This window comes from Echinococcus granulosus, assembly GCF_000524195.1.
Source record: "Echinococcus granulosus chromosome Unknown EG_S00032, whole genome shotgun sequence".
Lineage (NCBI taxonomy): Eukaryota > Metazoa > Platyhelminthes > Cestoda > Cyclophyllidea > Taeniidae > Echinococcus > Echinococcus granulosus.
Window position 1 is genome coordinate 645,587 of NW_020170412.1, and position 23,911 is coordinate 669,497.

A 23,911-nucleotide genomic window follows, 5' to 3' on the forward strand; every position below is an offset into this window, starting at 1 on the left:
GTTGCAGAGGGCAAGGCAAGAGAGGCATATTACGTAGTCCAATTTAATTGGCTAGCCTCAGTGGACCAATGTGATTGGCTCAGCTTGATTCGAGTCACTCACTATCACCTGGGTCCTTTTCCTTACGCATCACCACGATGCAATTACGGCTCTCTACTGTCTGCTGATGATTAAGTAACCTCGTTTGCGATGCATAAGAACAATCGTGTGAGCTAACAAAATACAAAAATTTGCGGTGCTCTTAATTTGTGGATATGATTGAGAAATAATCCGCGATAACTGAGTAACTTTTGAACCCCAAATTCGAGGTAGGCAAGGGTGTGTGTCATGGTTCTAGGCAAAAAATTTTAGTTCAGAGATGGTGGTGAACAAGTGGTCTGAATTTACTGAACCATTTTAACTAATTGTTTGGGGTCAAATTCAATTGATAATTGGCGCTTCCTACCCTATCCCGTAGGGCAAATATCTGTTTATAGAGTTTACGCCATGCCATATTTTCTCATACAAGCGTAGATTTCGCAATTTACCAAACTTTGCACATATCTAGTTGATCAAAGTGGTGTGTGAAATTGCCACCCCGGTGCGATGCCAAATGAAAACTTTGGGCAGTCGCCCGGTAAATTAGGTCCTATGAAGCATCTAGCTGATCTTTTTAAGCAGGCTTAGATGATTCTCAACGATTTTGAAGTGCAGAATTATGGAACAAAGGTTGTTACAAGTTAGGCTTATATAATTTGATCTAGGCTTGACAGGGTAATATACTGAAATGTCTCAAGAAAAGCTAGATTCGAAAGTAATAGTAGCTTCAATTGCCTTAACAATTAGGTTGCTAGAGTTTGAAGGCAGGGTATGCTTATCTGTCACCGACTTTGTGCAAGTCTAGCGTGAATCCACATTTCAACGACCCATCACTAAAGTCCATCAGTAAAGGTGATGGACGAACTGCTTACTTTCAGGTGGGTTTCGCGAAAGTCCAGAATCACATCACGAAGCTTGTGCCCCATGTTAAGTGGTTATTTGTAAAGAAATCCCTGATTGAAAACTTGTGCAGGAAGCTTCAACACTTGATTGAGGTGGTCGTTTCCCAACATGGTTTTTACTATCACGAGAATCTCGGATTTTCCACCCAAAAAAAGAACTTCAGAAGTGCGATAAATTACCTACTTAATAGTGGCAATGACTAACCAAAGCTAGTTTGAGGGGATGCAGCACTCCTGTGCGAATCCTTCAGTCACACAATAGGAGTCTTGGTTGACCTTTATGCATTTTTGACAGCTACATCACCGTGGAAACTGCTAATCGGGAGGTATTGCCCTGGTAATAAGTCATCAGTCTTTGAGAAAATACGCAATTGTTACCATAAGTGACTCAGTCGGCAGTTCATTTAAACGTTGGGATGATCCCTACAGACAGACAGAAGGGCCTCCGGGTCCATAACAACTGGAAGGTGTTACTTATTCGCAATGGCTGTTTGAGGTTATAACTGTGACCGTAGCTAGATGACTACCATGCTGGACAACAGCCTGTCAAGAAAGTCACTCGGAATGATTCGAACGAAATCACTTTGAGTAGGAAATGCACTCTTCGGGCATCTTGGAAACGAAACTGCAGCTTCAAGGTGACCCAGCAGATGACGAGGAATTTCATAATGGAAGCGTGAATGTGAGACGACAATTAAAGGAGCTATTCTTAATGGGGTGAATGAGGATGTAGGAGCGAGGAGTCATCCAGAAGATGTAGTACTAAGAACAACAGCAAGGAGTTGGGGGTTCCCACAATCGTATTCACGGTTCAGCGCGTAAATAATGCAACACCTTACCCACGCAATGGCAGTCCACTGCTGGGTGTTCGTAGTTTCATACCCCACACAAAAATAAACTAAAGCCATAAATGTGGAGAAAACTGGTGCAAGTATAAACAAGGAGGAATTGCCAAACAAAACATTTTTTCTCCACAATTTGCTCGAAGGTGTCCTTAACCCGAAATACTCGACAATCACAAGCAGGGCAAGAAATGCGTGCAACGGAGAATGATTACCGACGGTTAGCGAGGCGACCGATGTTTAAACGCGCACTGGGGAGTGTGAATGGATACGCTGAAAGTGATCTTGCTTGGTCCACTTGGCCTCTGCTTCCAAGCATAACTTACTAGGAACAAAATACCAGTTTAATTTTCACTTGGCATAGACACGAACTGTGAGCATTTAGTATTTTACCTTTCTTCTCTTCCATTAAAAAAGACAAGCTATTACTTCAACTGCAAAGGAGGCGACAGAAGGCCAAATTACCCCTTGTTAGTCAAGGCGTTGGTAACCAAGACAAAAATATGCCTCAGATTCGGCACAGTCTTCACATCTTTTTGTGGGTTTAGCACAATCTTTGAACGCCTTTTCAGTCATCTTTGGGATTTTTGTGCGTGTGAAGTTCTGCCAGAACAAGACACCAAATCCAGCTCAAACAGTGATCTAATGGCGCAAACCAGCCAATAGCATCACGACCTTCAGATTGCTCACCTCTGATTGGTTGATGGAACAGTTGCGTGCACAAGCGCGGGCTAAGTCCCAAACTGGGTGAAGGAATAGGGGGGGCAATCCTTTGAAGCGATAACATCTAATTTAAACCATGAATGTCCGAACAATCAGTCACCGATTTCATCTTATACCAGTTAAGATAATTATTGTTTTTACCTATATCTCATGAGGAATACCGATTAAAAAAGCCAGTGGACGTGTGAAAAAGGGTTGTAAAATCCAGGCCCTTGAACCTACTAGAAGCATTTGTGGATGCACCTAAAAGCCGGCTTTAAGTGTTGACACTACTGTTATCACATCATTTTTTACTGACAATTTATGGGAGGGATTTATTAATTGCACTTCAGAGGTCTTCCTTTGGTTATTCGAGACGGGGATGTATCCAACCCACTTAAGTGCAGTGGAGCAAAACATCAACTGTGGTTTCTTCTAAACCCAGTTGTTTTTTTGAACTTGGCGTGGTTCTATTAACACCCAGAGGCAACAGTAGAAGACTCTTTGTTATTGACTGTTTTTACTTGAGAATAGTCGCTCATTCTGGGTGTAGAAGAGGCATTTAGGCCAGTAGCGCTTATCAACTTCTTCCATTACCACGGTATCATACATTAGTTGATTGGCTTTTGAATAAGCCACTTTGCTCAAGGCAGAAGTGGCTTAGTGGGATGCTGCTTCAACCCTCCCTTTTTCAGCTGAAAAAAGTTTTCCTTGAATCAACCGACTCCCAAAGAAACTACAAGCATGTAAAATGCAAAATGGTCGACCGCAAAAGTGTGCTTTATTTAAGAAGGAAAACGTTACTGACTTTAGGGCGTATTTACCCGGTCTAAGGCTCTCGCACACCTTGGACGATTGCCAACTTATTCATGTTTGTTGTGAGGGTGGTGATGTATGGACCCGGGCGGTAAAACCAAGTTGGGGTAAATATCAGGTGATCGGAAAGTTCGGTGTAACTTAGTAAAGCGTTTTTTTGTCTCCGGAGATCCGAAAAAGGCAAACGATTATGTGCATGCATCTTAAAGTAGTGCAATACCGACGGGCCAGCTCACAGCACAAATAATCTCTGAGCTCCGATATACCTACAATCTCTGATAAATTTTGAAGCAGAATCCAATGCCGAGTAGAAAAGAGATGGAACGAGTTGTGTGATGAGGAGCATCAGCCAATTTTGTGGCCACTGACATTCTCATTTGCCTTCTCCTCTACAAAGTAAATTGGTTTTTTTCAACAGCCAATAGGCATCATTTTGAGCGACAAGGGTCTTCCCAAAAGTATTTATGAATTTGTCTTTCTATAAATCTTGCTGGAAAAAACCCAAAGCGTGTGCTCTCCTCCGCATGGCTCATAGCTCCGCCACTTTCCTCCCACTTTGAAGCCTCATATCAAGAATTTGTAGTCAACCGTTTTGTGAAGGTGCAGGAGCCGATCACACTGTCCAGGAGTTGGATAAAAGACGTCACTCTGGTAATTGCTCTCCCATAGTAGGATGCGTGACGGTTAGGCAAATCCCACCTCCTGGCTAGTAGCGATATGTGTGGTGCTGTCGATCAAAAAAAACTTTAGATTGGTGTGACAAGGTCTTTTTCTGGAAGCAATGCTTAACGTGACTAGTGTGAAAGGCGTTGGTGCGCATCCACATCAATTGGAAGGGTAGAACTGCGGAGGCTACTAATTGAGTGAGTCTAATCAAGGTGCCTTAATTAAAAACGCCTCGGAGCATTTTTGACTGTCCGCAGACTGGTTGAATGTCTGATAGACGGACAGAAATGGACTCAGCAATCCGCTTAATGTTTGCACCACTGCACCCTCCGGGTCACGCAACACTTCATCTTCTGTCCGTCGGCCTTACTTTGTAGGGCTCGTGAGCATTGGCCTCTGGTACGAAGCAAAAGCTGATAAAGAGAGTTCAGTCTAGGAGTCAGTGCATCTGGCTTTGTGCCAGCTCAGAAGAGAGTGAAAGACGAAGAAGCCGACAGATGAAAGGGCAAATTGCTCGTCAACGTCAACACTGTGCTTATGGTGGTATATCAACAAAAATGGTGAGCTTAAAAACCTTCTCCAATGCCACCGCGGTTGCAACAATCAAAACTGAACTTCGTAAACTACCGTGAGATCTCTGTGCTTGCAAGTCCGTGTAAGTTGGACTGCAGGGTGTAATTGGTCCTGTTTATCCCCCTTAACTGTGGGTCAAACAATTACACTTGAGACCTGCCTACTTGATACAATACACCCTGACAAAGCCTGAAGCACCCTCAGCCAAAATCACTCCGAACCAGTCGGGTAGTTTGTGGGAATCGCTGTTCTCATGGGACAGCCCAATATCCCACCACACAGTACGCTCTATGACTGGACAGTGAGAATGTTCGCAGTATAAGGTGAGATGCGTGAACAATATTGCCGCGTCCTCGTTCCCCTCATCATCTTTTTCAGCCTTCCCGTCCCCCGTCTTGCGATGGCGATTCCCAAGCCGCTGGTTGTCTCCTTTAGATTGTATTAACTTTAGATATTAGTGGGAATTCACACGAAATAGGCTGAAATGAGGGTGGCAAAAGTCATTTTATTTGCTTTTGAAGACAAATGGGATTCACAAATGTGCGCCTCCTTGTGACAAGTATGCATAATGCAATGCTACTTATTCCGCCATTTAAGTAGCCTCTAGTGGTCATTCTTCAATGCACGAACGACGAACAGTGTTGCAGATGTGTGTGAGCAACCCCACATGGGTAGAGGAAGACAACGTGATCGTTAAAATGACTCGCCAACAGCTGGAACCTTCCCTCAAAGTCAAGATTTTTGGAGGAAACTAGCAATCCCAGTGCCTCAAGGAGGCTAGTGCCTTCACAGCACGCCTTGTGTATACCACTTGAGGCCCTGAAACCAGCTCAACTTTTGTTCTCGTCATCATATTTATCGGCCTACTAAGGATGCCTACTAAATCTTGTCATTTAGAAGAGAACTAGTCAGTCAGACCTTCGAATGCCTACTGCCATTCAAAACTGACCTGCTCGGGATGCTGCCAATCAGCTCCAAGTTCAAAAGTTGGCATTCCAATAAAACAAACGTAAAAATTTGCTGAAATTATTGTTTGAAGTAGGTAACACAAGCTGTGTAAATAACTCACGCCTCCCTGGCACGCCATCACTACATGTCAGCGATTTGCGAAACGCAGCTGGAGAGCGAGTGACTCAGGAATAAGAGAACATTTTAAACAGTTGGCTGCTGCCATAATTTCCGCTTCATTCAGCTTCCATCTTAGGTCCAGTTTTGTAGGTGATGCAAGGTCGAATGGGGGAATTTCTGCCCTCCCTAAAGGGTGGGTAATCAGGGGCAATCGCACCTTTCGGCGGCTTTCTGCGCGCACTCACATATGCATCTGGCATTTATCCAGTTGACACCAACCTCCATGAAACATGAAGTAGTGATTAATGGGCAAGTAGGTCTTCCTGATCTGCGAATGGTCCCTTGCCTGTGTCAGTTACTTCCTCACCCCCCATCCAACCCTCCTTTATTCTGTACACCGATTTATCTCTATTTCTGATGCTTTCAAATCATTACGCAGTTACTGGTAATGCGTCTTAATATTTGCTTAATATCTTTATAACTAAGACTCCTATGAAGCAATTGCATCATAACCATACTTCAATTAACACAGTCGCCCCAAGCGTCACACATATGTGACGCCACGCGAGCAATAACATAGAGTGGTAGAAGACTTTATGCTAAAGTAGAATTATATTTTTTTAGAATTCAAGAGGCAAAATCTTAAGTGGATCATATTGTATAGGCTTTGAAGGTCGACTTTCGTCTAAGTTCATAGCAGAGAGCAAGACAATTTAAGTCTTCCAAAATGAAGACTATCAAGGACGAGGAAACTGAAGTCTCCGATAAAATCACCCAAATTTGTAATACAATCCCCCAGAAATAAACAAAGTTAAAAATAAAACTAGAAAAACCTTTTTTCTAAGTACCGAACTACGATGGTGTCGCCACATTCGCACAATGATTCATCGAACGCCTTCAAAGCGTACAGTTGAGAGCGATGAATGCTTCACAGTGCAGCACCTCAAAATTTTCGGATTTTACCACCTGTTAACTGAAGTGTGGAGACGTACCAGGTCAATAAATAACAAGTTTCTTTCAATATTTTCCCACCATTACAAATCAGTCGGACGTCTGAAGTATCCAGCATTTGTCAAGGCAGCACAAAATACCTCCACGCTGTTCAATTCACACACGGACGGAGAAAACCGACGCAGGTGCACTTTTATTCCTAATCAACTTTGCCACCCAATGGGTTCCGCATTCTTGCATTCTGGGATGGGCATTTTCGAGCCTCTCGACTGTCGGTGAGGGAAAGCCTTGCATCCGTACCGAATATACCTGCCGATGGAGACTAATTCAACCAGTGATAATTAATGAACGCTGTTTATCTTCGACTTTGAAATAGAGAAATAGTCATCTGGTTTACAAGAAAAGTATTTTTGACGCAGTGGTATCCACTGGACTTGAGTTCGCGTTCAACCTACCGCTTGGTCCCTAGTCTACTATTAAGTTGAAAGTAGTACCTTTTGCAAAAGTACTCTTGCATATTATTGCAAATAATATAGCAGAAGTTATAAGTTTCACGCACCACCTGCGTGACATTTAAAGCGTTTGTAAAGTGGATCCTGCTTCGCATGTATTGAGTCTCAAGTACATCACGCACCAAGTGACCGCATGCCTCCGCATGTGTGGAATTAGGACCTCAACATCTCATGACGGCGACGTTGGAACAACCTCGGCCAGCGCCTGATTCACCCTCGCATCCACGCGTTGGACGCATTAAACGCGGAACTCGCCGTAAGTTTCGCAGGCCACAGGTCGGAGTTGTGGTCTTCATGGGGTGAGGTGGGGCATTGTCAGTGTGGACAGCTGAAGGTGGAGGGAGAAGATGAAGAGTTCCATAGTGCTTATACATTCACCACATCTACTGCACAATTCTTCGAACCAAGCAGTGAGAAGCGTGCAGTTGAGACGTGCAATCCAACGTTAAATACACCCCAAGTGAGCAGTTCATGGTATCGTGAAATACTGGGCTCGGAAGTGAAGGAGGAAACTTGGTCTCTTCCACCGTGATTCCAATTTGGCACATAAGGATTGGCCAATGTGAAAGACGCTTGGTATCTTGGTGTCTCAGAGATGTCATCCTTCCTTATTTGCATGCCCTCTACCGTTTGTACGGCCACGTCTACACACCCACATTCACTAAGTGATTGGAACAGTCATTGCAGTGGTTTACATGGAATAGGAATGACGATTTACCATGCTACAGTTAGCAGCAGATATCGATAGGAAAGGACCGCTTTCTATTGAGTAAAGAAGAAATTATCGTGTGCTGTTAAACTTCTCATTGTTTGACGTTGGCTGATCCTCCGTCCGCAATTCAACAACCCGCTACGCTTTGTAGTTTGTGGTCATTCTGGAGGAATCCATTCTGGATTTCTTAGAATGTGTTAGAACTGAATGCATGAGAGATCCATTGACTCTATCAAAAGCCAAAAAAGTTGTCCCAATGCCCCTCTCCCCGATTGTGATTGAGTAATGGAAGAGAAGGAGGTTCCTTGGCTAGAGAATGACCCATCTGAGAAGTAATTTTTTTTCTTCCTAAGTCAATCAAGAAGAAACCTGCACAGAAATAGAAAGTGACTTCATTGTTTTTATTGGCACTTCCAAACCAATCTTCACAGCCTCCCAGTCTTTTACTATACCTACTCATGAGCCCACATCGCAATTGCAAGGGTGAGGGAAAAACTTGTCCCGATCAGGGCAAGTCAAGGTAAAGGACTATTTGTACTGCTCGTGTGGATCTTGCAGGCGCTCACGACGTCTCAGTAGAGAGGCCTCGGTCTCCTCGCGTATGTCGCGCACTAGGCTACGCACCCGACGTGCCAACACAGGCACCGATGACGGGTCCGCTGGCGCACCGAGTGGCAACAACGGTGGTTGCGACTGCGGTGGCTGTGATGGAGACGAGAGGAAACGCAAATGAGAGGCGTCCATGGAGGAGGATACAGAGGAGTTCCCACCTGAATCACACGGCAAGGACGGTGCGCTTTCGCCTCCCATCGGTGTTGACAGTGGCATTCGGCCTCGCAATGGTGTTTGTTTACGAGCTAGTGAGTAAGTACATGCAGGGCGTTTAAAAGTAACACAGTTCGGTAAGGCTTAAAGAGGGAGGAAATGAAGTACTCACTTTCACGGGGTCGCCTTCGCTGCAGTTCATTTTCCAGAAGGGTGATGATTTTTTCTTGGTTGCGAACAGTCCTTTCCAATTGACGACACCTCTCCAATCTCCCATCCACCTAAGATGCAAGAAAAGTAATAGATCTGCACAGCTTTTAAGGGCTTATTTTTCTCATTATGCTATTTGTTGGCACCTTTGCTACGGGGGCCTCAGAAATTTAAGCCGATCACCCGGGCAGAAATGTTTACTGTCCCAGTATGACATAATTTTGAAATTTTATTGTCTTCAACCCACTTAATCTGTCTGAGCCGCGAGCTCCTGCAACAAGTTGCCGTAAGCTGACTGAAGCTGGTGACACTCATTTATAACGCCGAGGTTAGCTGTGGAAGTCAGGACGTCACATATCCGTGACGTTGGTGTAGAATACATTACTGTTTTACATTCATGTATTCATCCTCGCTTGTTTCAACTAGCGTTCCTATCATGCATTTTGTATGCAAGCAAAGAGTGAGATAAATAGACGATCCCAATTGCACCCTATCTCAGCCTCTAATGAGTAAGTACCCAATGATTTACTTCGGCGATTGGCTCCTCCAAATGAGGCAGTTCCTTCTATTACCTGAGCTTCCATTTGAGTAGTCGAAATAGAGATGATATTTGGCAGACCAGAAGCCGAATATACATATGGAAAGAATATTATACGTTACTCACACTGGTCAAGGCTCTCGGTCTAGCAGGGACTCGGGGTGGTGCGGAGGAGGAAGAAGTCGTCGGGAATCGATTGCCTGGAAATCGGAGAAGGCTCTCCTTCAACCTCTTTTATTGACTAATATGCATTACAACACAACATTTACATGCCATTAAAGTGGATTAGAGGAGGGTGAAGACGGAAATTATGCAACGACCTTCAGCTCCAATGAAATGAAATGACATGGGGCTTACCGGCTTAGTCAAGAATTCAATCATTAATCATTTGGCACCTGTGAGGTGACATTGCATTAGAACCAACTGATCGTTACTATGGCAAACTCACTTTGTTAGCAAAAGTAACTGCTACACTAAGTCACAGTGTTCGTCAATTTGCGGGAAATTCCCTAAAAGACACTTAACCAAATATTTGTGAACTTATTTTCGGCATTTTTAATCACTACAGGACTCACCTCGTGGTGGTCGTTGTGAAGCTAACGGGACGCCGTTTTCGGACTGGGTGTGGCGTGGGGAAACGCACTTCACCCGACACAGCATTGGAATCACCTCAAAGCGCTCACTCGGTGGCGGCTGAATCCAAAAGTTGTTGTCACGTACCTGCGCCAAAAGAGTAGGGCAAATCAACACAGAGATCTCGCTCAGAAGCGCTTATATTTAAGTGTTCTTCAAACACGCATTGGAAACGATCAAGATTGATCTGTCACCGTGATTTTCGTATGATAAAGTGATGCTCTTGTGAAGCCTGGAATTATCCCCTTTTCTTTTATCCAAATTTTGTCAGTAATCAAACAATTGCAGTGCTTTGTTAGCTTGTGTATCTCTGCTTTCGGTTACACGGACAACTAAGTCTCCACAGACTGCAGTTCTGCCTGGGCCATGCCAGTATGCTCAGCCCTTCAGGAAGTCTCCGGGTGCTAAACACTAACTTGGTGCTGGAATCAGCGACTGGATTTGAAACTTATCTAAATAAGGCAGTTTATAAAATTTTGGGGATGTGTATTTAAAAAAAACGACTTTTTGAACGCATGGCCTTCTGTTAGTGTTGTAGAAGCACCAGTTGAATTGCGCTCAAGTCAGTACCTGGTCGTGGGTGATGAGTTGACCCCAATTTTTCGCTGACGAAGCATTCATCGAAGGCGATTTGAGAGGACCTCTAAAACTCCCGACCACTTCACTTGAACCATAACTATACTCGGAGGTATCATCTTGTGAAAGCTGTAAAGGCAAGGTAGTTTACTTTAAGAAATGCACATCACCTTGAAGGCATTTCTCAGGAAACTCTAGAATGCCTTGGAAAGGCTAAGAACATCGTGATAACGATTGCGAGCTACAAAACCAATGTAGTCCAACTCTAGTCGTTGATTAAACTTGATACAGAAGAAACTGTGGCCTCTGAAGTAAATAAATCTCCCCACACCACGCGAAAAACGTAGCGGGGAAGATAGTTTGAAGGGAATAAATATTCCCCATAAAGTCCAAGCCCACCAAGAAGAAATTTGTATCGCAAAGACAAGTATTATCAAACCTCGCCTAAGAACGAACTGTCAAAGGCGGGGTACTTTATGAAAATTGGGGCGTCCAATTGGGGACGGCAGATATGTAACAGCGCTCCACTTTTGTTTACACTTATCGTAAAAATGCAAAAACACGTGGACCAGAGTGTACGTTTTTTTTTTATGAGAATGCTATTCAGCCCCGTTTGCAAGGATATCGCTAGTTAGTACAACGCCAGTGGGGTAGAAAGTTCGAAACCTACAGGTAAAGGAGATCGCAAGGTCAACGAGGCGAATAGGATCAAGGCTGTCAACGACGAGGCAGAGTACATGAACGCATAACCAGGATTTTTAGACTTGTATGGAAATGCTGAAAAGTGGTATTAATAATTTTAAAATGCAGGGCTTGAAAACACCAGTTTTTGAACAGTTGTAAGCCTGAATGCACCAATGTCTAAAGTTTGAGTAAAAAGTCATTAGCATGAATAAAATCGTTCCTTGATAACTTTGAGTTTCTGCTATAGGTTGTGGTGTGGACTCCACTTACTCCTTTAAAAGAGCAAGAAGGTTAAAATCAGTACGAGAAACCAAGTTGAATTGTACAGACACTCACCCACCTTATTCGTTTTGCTTACGATCGACAAATATTTATATGCAAACATATACACCTCTAAACACACGGTTAAGTACTTTTTACTACAAGACCAACTTAATGTCTAAAGTTAAACTCCGTATTATGGGTAGTTGACTTTGACCATTTATTTAGCAAGGAAAGTTCAAAAGGAATTTACTCTGCGACATTTTCGAGTTAGTACGATCAGTTTGTCAACTTTAATACAAAAGCGACCGGTTCACAGTCCATATATTAAAATAGAGGAGAGGTTCTTATTTGGGTAGTCCATGAAACCCATTTTAATTAACATAATCCAAACAAACCGAATACGTACACCTAGATTCTGAATGTATAACGTTTTCCCTCAAAAGGCAATGACATTAATTTAACACTTGAGGCGTAGTACACCGCCTTTGGGTAAAACCTAACTCTCAGAAAATTGCGGCAGAGATTTAGGAACTAGCAGAGAAAACACAACTTCAACCCTAAATCACCCGGACTTACTTCAACGCTCTCCGATCTGAAGTAGAAGGCATTCATCCCATCGACGATTCAGTGTTCCTGTTCGTGTCCGTGTGTGTGAGAGAGCGAGAGAGAGAGAGTGGATGGTGGACGTACGAAGTGGCAGTCAGAGGGCAGGCTGTAAAAACCATCTTCTAAGTATCACCTTGGCAACCATTATTCCGCATTGGTGAGAGAGGCAAGTGGGCGTTCATGCAAGCAGTTCTGAGCGCTCCTGTATGCATGGCCCCATGTGCTGCATCTCCCATGGGGTGGATTTTAGCAAGCCCATTGAGTCGGTTGGTCCGTACAATCCCTCTCAATGTCCTTTGAACTCCTGTCCACGTGCTTTGGACCTTCTTATCATAACTTGGTGGCTAAAACGAGTGAATGTGACTCCAGGTTGTCTGCTTTACTGCCCTAGTTCAGCATGGATCCAAAGTTGCGCTGTGGGTGGAGGACTGTGGAGGGTGTTTGTCGCCAATGCAATAAGCTGTTAAAAAGTGCTGCTAGCGATGGCGGTTGAGCTACACTAGCACAGCGAAACGGGCGGCTAGGAAGAGGTTGCAAATATGACCATTTTACCACTTAAATCTGGCGGTGGTGATGTCTACAATCCCGGCAAGCCGTCCTATTTCGATAGTCTAGGCGGTTCCTCTTTCACGCCTAAGTCTGCAACGTTTAGGACCTCGTGCTTGTGTTTGTTGCCTCCTGCTTGGCCAGTATCACGTGCAGACAAGCGGGTAGGCAGACAGATGGCTTTGACACGTGCTAACACAGAGTGTGAGGTCAGAATGACAAATAAATAAAGTGATGGTGGCAACTAGTCTTCTAATCCAGCAGTCAACATTGAAGCGCTCCGTAATGAGTACTGAAATCTTGATGTTTTGGCTACTATCGTGGGGATGGCATCCTGCCAGTGCCAGACCTACGATCCGAGTAATATGTAAAGCCTCGTGTTTGTGTTGAACAAAACGCCTTTGTACCTCCGCCAGTAGCCCACAATCCCCCACCCCACTCTACGAGTCTCTTCTGCACGTCGGCAATACACTTTACATCTTGGCATTTTATGTATCCTTTCGTCTTCAGAAAGTTCATGGGGCGCTATTGGACCCCTTCTCCCCTCCCCCTTGATCGTTTGGTTGGCTCTGCAAATCGAGGTAGTTATTTGGAGATCTCTTCAAAGTATGTTGCATTTAGACTTCTAGACATCATGTGGCAGGGTAAGCTCACGTGGTAGTTGGTAAGCCGACCCGCAAAGTGCGTGTGACTGTTTATGTGCAGTGCGTTGTTACGGCTGAGGCTGCGGCCCCGTCTCACCGGCTTATTCTCACAATGAGGCGAGGAATACGGATCCGGATGGCATACGAGTCGAGCACGGAATCAGGCTCATTATGATTGGTCAGGTGGAGGGGAGGGGGGCCTACTCCCAAGGGGACGCAGCAGGCACTGCAATGCTTGATTTAACATTTTATTTTAGTTACGCGGGCATAGAAGGGTCTCTAACCAATGCAGGTAGTCCTTCAGCCCGTCTGTACTTCGGTAATATACTTTCTGTCCTTGCATTATACCTCCTTTTGCCTTCAGGAAGGACTCTGAGAGATACATGGGTAGCAGGGGAAAACGAACTGGATTCCAAAGGGCAACTACCCTGATTCCATTTTTTGGAGGGTGGTGAATCTGCAATGACCCATAGCAGAGGGGTTGGGAATGACGTCTGCCTTTGGCAATTACCCCACTTCCACGTGCCGCAGGAATAATATTCACGCCTAAAGCTACTCCAGCCGTGGCCGTGAGCCACCTGGGAGCGTTCATTGCAGAGCGGCCAACGCTCTCTGCACAAAGATTTCAATTAAGTGAACACGCAATGCCTCCTTCACCAGCTGGATGGAAACCGTCTGGATGGGGTCGGACTGCACTGAAGTGAGAAAAAAGTAGCAAGGCGGAACGGATGCAAAATCTTATCCCTATGGAACTACTTTGAATCCCGTACATTGTTGAATGACTCCGCTTGTCGGCCAATGTCCCTACGACTAGGGGTGGACACACACGCTGTCCTGCACATTCCCCCTTCTTCTAATGCAGTTTTCAAGTAGGATAAAATTCCAGATGCAGTGGAATTGCCAAGAGGGCTCGGTGACGGTGCAGTCAAATACCGTCCCATTTGCGTAAAAATTCAATGAATGGCATGACTGGTTCGTGGATGTTGTCCCATCGTTGTGATGGCCGACGCGGAACGTTAACGAAGGCGGGCGCCCAAGGACGTCGCTCGAAAGGGGACAGGGGGACTATGGAGTGCCTCAATTGTGTGTTTAACTCGCCGTTTTGGTTATAGGAACGATTAAGACTCCACTTCTACACTTCCACTGGGCGGAATGGTCTTCAGACCATGGCGGTAATCCTTCAGACCTTCCTTTGACTTCAGGGATATTTCGAGGTGCTGAACAATATCTGCCAAGCCACAACCGTCCGGTAATGCAAGGACGCGACCACTGGTGACCGTATGACTGTCGTTCAGGAATGAAAGCAATGCTGATTTGAAAAACACCAACAGGAGTGCTGGGCGTGAAGCTCTGTACGACTTTCTCCTCGGTTTGAACTCCCATCAGAGGTCTGTTGAATCTGATGGATGTGATGCAAATGTCTTCTGCTCCGCGGAATGCATTTAACTCGCTTCCAGCATTACAGAAGCCTCATCGTTAAATTTTTTGCATTGCAGTGAAAGGAAGCGTGGTGTGAAAGTTTGATATTCAAGTGGTGGATGACTCAATGATGCTTCACAGTCAGAAGGACTTCCACTTCATTGAGGCGAAGGCTTGCGTGCTGCTACGGGCACGTGAATTGGAGATCAGTGTGTGTCGGGAAAATTCGACACTGGTTGATGAATCAGACCGTTCACCCACTAACACCGAAGAGAGGCGTGGAAGGTGGCAGGTGAATGAATCCCAGGTGACAATTAAGTTGGCAGACTACCAATTCGTCCTTCAACCCCTCCAGACCGCCTACCTGTGAGGAGAAATGGGTTTCGTGTTCCGCAGCTAAGCGGACGACCGTTTTTACACTACCACACACCTCCAAGGCGAGACAATGCCGTGGAGAGAATCATTTGTCTCCTGAAAGCCAAACGATCACGACCAGGATCCATCCATGCGATACAACAGGCATCGAAGGCGGGGGAGAAGCATTTCCACCTCACTTTCACGAGCAGAGAGGATTAGTTAATGAAAACAAGGAGAACCAGGAGAGGATCTTGTACCGTCACAAACCCTACCTGTGAGAAGGCCTGCATTTTAGAATGGATCAAGAGGGAAATACTCCTTCACTCCATCCTCATCCTTCACATCGCCTTGACGATATTTTCCCAAGCTTTAGGGGCCCATCGAATTGCCTTGGTATTCGAAGTTGGCGATCAAAGTGGAATAGATAGTTGGAAAGTAGAGGTGAGGTAGAAATGGAAGTGGCTGAAGCTGTGACGAGGAGTTCGATGGGAGTAGAGACTAATGTATCCTTCGGGGGGGACTGGAACTTATAGCCGTATTCTACTAGGAGATATGCCTGCTGGCTGGATGCCATTCAGCAGTGGAACAAACTTCAGGAGAAGAAACGGTTCCAGGTCATAGAAAGGCAGCATAGCCGTTATTCCGGCGAATGACAGAGGTGTAGATGGGGTCTCTCGAAGGGTGCTGTTGAGATGTTCATTCCACTATTGAGCTAGAGGTAGAACGATCCCCCCACCAGAGCTGGATCTACCAGCTTTCCAAAATCCAGACTCCACCACCAAGCGGAAGCAATAGATTTTAAGCTTCAAGGAATACCAAAGCACCACTTCTACCGCCATTCTTCTGAATTATGTGCGACACAACTACAGTGACTCTGGAATGGACCATCCAAGTAGTCAACGTCTGAGTGTAGTCACGTTCAGCAGGAACCGCGCCGCACTCAACACCACCGTGGCAAAAAGCAGACGTGGACTCTGGAACAGCTCCGCGCCATCATGATAATCACATGGAGCCACTCAACGTGGAGGTGATTCTTTAGAACGCTGTGGCTATGGTTAGGTGGGAGCGGATAACACCTAAATGTGACGAGAAGACTTAACCCACCTACACTCACCTGCGTTGCTCTTCATCTTGATAGAATTTTGGTGTAGCGACAGACCCTCCCGCACTACACACTTGGAGTGGTGAAAAGCGTGATTCACACCCCAATTTAAATAACTGGATGAAGAGGCACGCAGCCTTGAGACGCGAACAACAAAATCCACTTAACACTGAAGAAGATCGATGGTACAAGGTGAGTGTATTATACAAGGTTGGCCACAAATAGGCGAAAAGCGCAAGTCAGGAGAGGGGGGATGGATGGGGAGGACAGCTAACACGAGAACTGGTTGCGACTGTCAACAATACCTCTCTAGAGGATGGACTAACACCGTAGTAGTGAAGGCAGCAACAGTAGAGCAAACAAACCAACAAACCAATCAACGAGAATAAACACACTCACATTTCCACGCAGATTTGGCAAGAGACACCCGACAGGCCACGACCCAAATTGGGGAATAAGTACAAGACGCAGAGAGGACCTCGTCGGTGCACATCACACCACCAGCACATAGGTAGGACAGTGGAGGGGAGCCTGCATGCGCTAGCGGTGGGGCCTCCTTATAGACCAAGGAGAACCGTGCACAAGCACTGCGACCAACTGGGGTAGACAATCATAAACAAGCGGATGGGCCAAATTTTTGACAACTGGGTGACCCTTATAGGTTTCACACACGCACACACACAAACACTCACACACAAGTACACACATTTCACAATCACGCAGGCAATGTTGATTTTCTACTGCCGCTACTACCACCGAAGCAGGTGTGCCATCCCCAGAGAAGTAAGTGCCAATCAGGGGGTGGAGGGAGGTAGTGGGACTAATCTGGAGCGAAAGCGATCTGAGGAATGCTGCCCGAAGCGTGCATTGCCCGAAAACCAGCCAAAGCGGTTTCAAACTGCCATCCAAATTCCTGGAGACACTGACGGCAGTAGGCAGAATTCATGCCAGTTTGACGACGGAACTCCACCACTGCTGCCTCTTCATTAGTGCCAGGAGCAGTGGAAACAACGGGCGCTTGAGGAACAACAGCCGGCTGTGCCCTAGCTTTGGCCTCAGCTTCAGCTTTTGCCTGTTTTTTGACTTCGCGGATGTAGCGCTACAAGTAAAAGGAAAACTATAAGGGGATAATTAGGCAATCGAATTGAACACCCGAACGAAAAAAAAGTAGTCACCTGAATAAGAGGTTCCGTGGGGTTCGAGATGATTATACTGTCTTGAAGAATTTGTGTGCCTGGTGCAATAAGAATCATTGACCGTGCAAAGCAACGCAGCACTTTTCGTATTGGAGCATTTGCACCAAAAGGTGTCTTATTCTCGTAGAAGACGCCTGTCACATTGAAAATTATTTGGTTCTCCTGAAAACGAACTAACTTCGTTAAATTAAACTGCGACGCAAAAAAAAGGGCGGTTTCACTTTGTAAACCCACAGAATGGTTAATCACGTCGACGCAGAAGGACTCAAGGATGTGTTCCGTGGCAGGCAACTTCCCCAACGCTGAGGCAATGTTAAGAGGACCTTGGCAAATAAACTCGTGGCGTTTATTCTCATCCTTGCAACGCATCAGATTGCGATTCTGCTTGTAGTAGGCATCATCCAGATTGTTCGTGAGAAGCTGAGTCTTCTGATTCGGAGTACCTCCTGAGTCCAAAGTTTCAAAAACGCTCTTTCCAGTGGACTGAGAGGCAGGATTCACGCAAATTGTCAGAGTTGAAGCCGGTGTATAATAAGAGTAGATGCCTTCGCCGCGTTGTGGCGCATCGTAACGACCAAAGTATCTGCAGACGAAAGGCAGCGAGAGAATAAAGAAATCACATCAACATTTTATGACCAACGCAATAGTGAAATGGAAACCTACTCCATTAGAAAGGTGAGTAGTGGCACCCGGATCTCTTCGCTTCCGAAATGACCCTGAATTGATGGTGGAAGGCGGATTCTAGGAGGGCAGCTGGTTTCAGGAGCGTTAGAACCCTGCTCTATGGCAAACCGAACCGTCACCTTGATTGGATTGCCATTCTGCAAGTGGAGAAAGGAATCATCAAAGCCAATGTCCCGTATTTAAACGGTTATACAAAAAACTTACCAGCGTCTTCAATCCGGGAAGAATCCGCACGATTTGCCTGTCCGGAAATGCAGAGCAAGGTAAGGAATGAAGTAAGACACGCAATGCAATTCACGCATTAACAACTGCAGAACGAACAATGGGGCTCCAACAGCTCCTATGTGTATGACCTTCGGAGTCTCGAAAATAATTTTCTTAAAGGCAAACTGTTAGAAGACAGCAAGGTAAGCGAAAACAAAAAGTTGTAAGACTTATATTACACCTTACTAGGCGAGAGGAGCTGTTCGACAAACTCCATGCCTCCGTCAATCCGTCCCTCCCCGAGAAGGCAAAGACCCCGACTCCTCATAAGACCTGCACATCTCAATATAACCCTCATCTCAACAATACACTCCCTTACAATCTTCTCCACAAAAAGGCTTGAAACTGGGTCTTGAGAGAACGGCGAAGACTACATAGAAGCATCCCATTTAACCCACCTTGCCTCCTACTCCTATTTACTCCAAGACTTAAACAACAAAAACACCAAAAACGATCCTAAGCGGGCTAAAAAAGGTAAAACCGTGTCAAGAGACTCACGATTCGATAATTTTGCCGCTATTTGGGTTAGATAAACGACCCGCTATTGGTGTATCTGACAAATCAAGGTGACAGATTCCAGGAACAGCCTTTAGCGCTTCAAGATTCCGCGAAGTGTTTATGTGATTCCCACTCAGATCTATGCGCTCGAAGGAGTACGTCGGTGGTCCCAGCACCTTACACATATCCTCAAACGGTTGCACATGATTCAGTCGATTGTTCGACAAATTCAACGCAGACAGCTACAGGAGAAAGAAGCGAATAATTTCAATTGAAATCATCAGGCGTCACAAGTCACTAGCTTCTGAGAGCGCGCATACGAGTTAGGTTTGAGATGTTTGCACCATTCCTACCTCCAAACGCTTTTCAGAGGCTGATATAGTGCCATTGATCTTGCTGGACTGTGCGCTACTGAAAGCCACAAATACAATCAAGTATAAAAATCCAGCTAATATACAATACCAGAACCCGAGAGCTTCAATTGGCATCCCTTTAATTTTACTAGTGTACAATGGAGAATTGTAGTGAGGTTGGATTCAACACGGGCAGGTTTTAATGTTGGCACCTTTTGAACCCTCATACTACAAATGGGGGCTTCAGACGGAGCCCGTTTCAATTTAGCTGGAGTGTACAGCCGACTGTTACCACAACAACCGATGTCAAACCCAGCACATTACTCTTTGAAAAAACCGGAAGACTCACTTTAGCATCATTTTCCTGAAGAATAGCAATAAATGACGAAAACACAATCGTCTTGTTCAGAGGTATGAAGTACCCTTTACTGAGAAGAGTAAGATCGGTATGAAGACTGGAGAGGTCGAGAACATTAGTGGTAGCTTGAAAGCGCTCTTTAAAGCACTCGCGCAAAGCAGCCATCCAAGCCTCCGGCAAAAGCGCCCCTGTGACACCATTATTCGCATTGGTTGATGCAAGTGGAACCTCGGGTTCGCTGCAAGATTTTATATCACACACGATGGGAGCGCCAGTGACCGGGTTGATAATGCTCTTGATGGCTTTGCAATAGTCTCCAAGCTAAATAAGCATAAAATAAAGTAAAGATGTGGACCCTGTAGTTGTGTACACACTACTAACAAAGGCGTTTCATTTAACATCATTATCCACACCTCGCAGTAAACCTGTGAGGCTCTACCTGATGTCCTGATAATATTGTTCTTTAACTAAACAGTACCAGTACCGCGCAGTAGTTGGGTTAAAGTTTATCACTTTCGCACAGCACCGACACTCCGCAGGCGAAAAGCAGACAGAGCTCTAAGCTGTGCAACAATAATACGCGTATCCGCATGCACTGTTTAAAATGTCTTACCTTTTTAGACCGGATTTTGAAGAAGAACGTGCAGTTTTCCCCTTTCATTATGAGATTGTAAATTCGAACTGTGGTTTCAATTGCGGCACTAAAACTTTCTTTGAGAAAATCAATAGACATTGACGCCCCATTTGCGATGTTTGCACGAACCCAAACCTCGCCTTGGGGGGATACGTAGGTACGAGAATATGAGGAACTTGGAGGAAGGTCACCAACCACAACTCTTCGCACCACTTCAGGACTAATATTTGACTGTGGCTGGTTACGATGCCCGTGCTTCCCCGAATGCCAGTCATTGCGGAACCGTGGATAGCGATTGGGGATATCGTCGTTATCAAGATCGGCATAGTCACCTAGTATTCGGGGAAGAAAACTGGATAAAGCAATTTATTGCGTAAATTATCAACGGGTGAAAAACCAACACGTTCCCAAAGAGGAACTGCTGCGGTAAAAGTGATCGCCTGGCGCACTAATCAGTGGTAATAGGGTACCTGTTCACGATGTGGCTACCACAAACTCAATCAGAACAAGTTAGTGAGTGCGTAACGCAAGCCAACCTAGTAATCAAATCGATGCTGTGGCACATAAAATTGTTCTAAAACCAATTACCCTTCCGATAGGTGTACATCCTATTCCGATTCTTCGCGTAGTTCAACCTGGGCATGACGTCCTTTCAATGACCCGCGAAATGTGCAGCAAAACAATGTGGCAAGGCCATTTTCTGTAAAAAATACAAACAAATGAATATAAATTACATTTTTACAAATTTTGCACTTAAATTGTAAAATGCAAATGCCATGTGTTTGTCCAATTTTTTGCTTTAATGTACATGGGGTTTGAATTTATGACCAGATAACTTTGGTAGACTGCTCAGTTTTATCCAGGGCACTTTTGACTCTTCACCTGCCTTTTGTGAATAGAACAATTTTCAACAATAACAAAATTATGTTGAGCGAGACTCATTTTGATTTTCATGTTGCTTTTAAGCAGTCCACGTCCTGATGAAAGTATGGCCCACCTACAAATACCCTATGCTTTTATAAAATTTACAACTTGAAACTGCAGTGAGATAAGGGTCTGCTGACAATGAATGTAGATATAATACTATATATATTACGCATTGGAAATTAACAGGTTTGAGGAACTACCTGTTTGGTCCAGAGACCGTTCTCCCCAGAGGAAGTACAATCATGAAGCTCCAGATAGGCTATCACCAAAGTCGAGAGTTATACAATCAACATTTAAACTACTACAGTAACAACTGCCATTCCTTTCATTGACCCTCGCTTTTAACGCTATATTCACAGAGACCGGTGGGTGAGAAGCGTAAAGTCTCCTCATTTTACTCTTGATATTATTACAAGTCGATGTGCTGTTGAAGAGCGCACATTATTGGCGTACAGAAAAATTAAGCGATGGCCATATCGCATATCAGAGCAAGGATACAACCTCTGTGTACTGGAGTGCCCGCATTGTTCAGTTCGTGGATAAAAAGATGTCTGATCACTTAAATAAGGTGTTTTTAGGACGTATATTGTAATGAGACTCTCAGATTTTATAAAGGTAGAGGGAGAGGTATCGTCGCCGCAATTATGAGGCGCATTGACGTGGACGGCTGATGACGTAGTCACGTGTGGCAATGAACCCCTGCACATTGCTTTGATAGTTAAATTCTGTGCTTGATTTGGCGATCAGTTCATACTTCTGCTCAGCGACTTTGGAGCCCTTCCTAAGTCAGTACTATACTTTCTGTGTTACTACTGTGACGCCTTACAATGTAGGCGGTGACCCAGGACGCAGCAAAGGTAGTAGCCATGCATTTCCTTTCATTACATACCCATAATGAAATGCATGACATTAGTTTCTTTTCTTTGTAACTTTTGGCCTTGAGACCGCTACGGTGACAGCTACAATCTGTCTCAAGTCAGTAGTTTCAGAAGTTCCTCCCCCAAGTAACTCATTTAATCGAAGTGGCATTCGCAACCCACTTGATGGCGTTGACTTGTTTCCTACATAAACACGTCTCAGTAAAAGGCGGCTGACAATCACCAAAGCATTCGACCAGTCTGAATCCAGTCTGGAGGACCAGTAGTCAGTGCTGACGCCAGCAGTGTCACTTCTCACTTCATGAAGATTCGTTCAAACCCTAGATGTACATCCCAGTCACTGCAACAGGACAGCTACCCTCACCATCCTGATTCTTTTCTACTGATTTTGCCTTGCCAACTCCTCTGTTCGGGATCAGACGTTTGGAAATCCGTCTACGACAGTCATCTAACATTTTCTTCAAGACGATTGCTACCACCGTAGTGTGTTATCCTTCTACATTCTTATACAGTCGTGGGGTCAATAATATATGCTACGTAACCGGTTGCACCGTATCGCGTAGCAAATATACCGGTTGGGCATGAAGCAAAAACAAAGTAGATGAAGCATTTCCTCGGTCTGATGATAAATAATTTGTTTCATAGTTTTGAGCAGCAGCAGCTGGCAGTGGAGAGTTCAGTAGCGCCAATTTTGGTTCCGCATTAGAGCAATGAGTAGTCCAACTTGTGGTTCTCCACGATTCGGCGACCAGGCTGACGAACGCACCATAGCACATGCTCCAGGAGGTATTTGAAGAATGGAAAAGGATGTTAAGCCTCCAGAAGTGAAGGATGCCGGGGAAGAATTGCCTACTCACTTCGTGATGTTCACAGTCCAACGCACCACCCGAAGCCGTTTGATTCGCTGAGATTTTGCCAGCTCGTAGGGTACTTCGCCTTTTGAAAAAGCCAAGTCCAGAAGGACGAAATTGCTTGGAAAATCGAAATGATTAAGAGTTGTGGTGGAGAGACTTCCTTGTTGCGCCATGTTCAGACTCGCCTCCCCACTCGTTGTCATCATCAAAGCAATTTCAGCTGCAACCTATTGACGGATGCTTCTTACTTCTTTCGCTGAGCAAAGAACAGTCCAAGAATTGTAGAGGTGGTATCTCGAAATCCATATAGGCTTCCACAGTTAGTTCCTATCGCAACAGTTCTCTTTTGCCTCCGGCTTCAGAGCCATGAATCGAGAAGGCTGAGTAGAGGACACCCTTTATTTGGGTGGAATGGGGAGAGTTCACAAACGATCGAAAGTTGTGGAGAATCAGACTTCGTTTCCGACTTGAGAAGAAGCGTCGTCCACTCAGCCCCGAGTTTGGTGTCAAGTGACCGCTTACCACCTCAAGGTATCAGTCTCAGCACTCACCCAGTCTAGAGGAAAAACTTATCAGGAGCATGCGAGAGCCCCTTCCCAGATATCTCAAGCAGTGCAACTTCACGAATAAATAGGGGAATAAACTTTAGCTGTCTGACTATCCAAGTTATCTCCAGGACCTCCCAAAGCTTGCTCATGGAATATCTTCCTTTAGTTGAGGATGCCTGCAACCCCATAATAACGTCACGGTTTGATTTTGCAGGACTTTTCATTTCTGTGAGTAACTTCCGAACATGCTGGAAATTGTACCCTCACTCCCTTCTGATTTGCTGGAACTTCGGTCAAACATACCAGTGCTAAGGTCAATCCGCCACAGTAAATGTGCACGACTCAGTTGACGCAGGTTCAGCCGCAGTCGCTGACAGTCTGCGGCAGCCTTCACCGGGGTCAGCATCTAAGTTTGTCCCCGCACCTCTCATGTCTGTGTTGATCCCCCTCGCGCCAGTCAATACGGGCGTCTGCTGTCCTGAAGCCTTACTCATTGGCCATCTGGTCGGTGATCTCAGTAGGATCCAGACCACTCGCGCACAGAAACTCTA

At 45.2% G+C, this 23,911-nt stretch overlaps 2 protein-coding genes across 2 annotated transcripts; both read right to left on the reverse strand. All coding sequences in view use genetic code 11, as the record gives it.

Moving 5' to 3' along the window:
- Positions 1 to 8,350: 8,350 nt before the first annotated feature.
- On the reverse strand, positions 8,351 to 11,283 carry EGR_04876 (hypothetical protein; the record flags this gene model as incomplete). The annotated part of the gene is made up of 6 exons (XM_024494125.1): positions 8,351 to 8,592; positions 8,760 to 8,868; positions 9,462 to 9,535; positions 9,911 to 10,055; positions 10,539 to 10,673; positions 11,215 to 11,283. The coding sequence occupies 6 exons, from the start codon at positions 11,281 to 11,283 to the stop codon at positions 8,351 to 8,353; spliced, it is 774 nt and encodes a 257-aa protein (XP_024351514.1).
- Positions 11,284 to 14,406: 3,123 nt separating this feature from the next.
- Positions 14,407 to 20,796, reverse strand: EGR_04877 (Nuclear RNA export factor; the record flags this gene model as incomplete). Its single annotated transcript, XM_024494126.1, has 12 exons — positions 14,407 to 14,572; positions 16,988 to 17,265; positions 17,342 to 17,524; positions 17,597 to 17,945; positions 18,026 to 18,183; positions 18,251 to 18,287; positions 18,329 to 18,435; positions 18,492 to 18,573; positions 18,809 to 19,050; positions 19,511 to 19,840; positions 20,133 to 20,485; positions 20,742 to 20,796. The coding sequence occupies 12 exons, from the start codon at positions 20,794 to 20,796 to the stop codon at positions 14,407 to 14,409; spliced, it is 2,340 nt and encodes a 779-aa protein (XP_024351515.1).
- Positions 20,797 to 23,911: the final 3,115 nt, after the last annotated feature.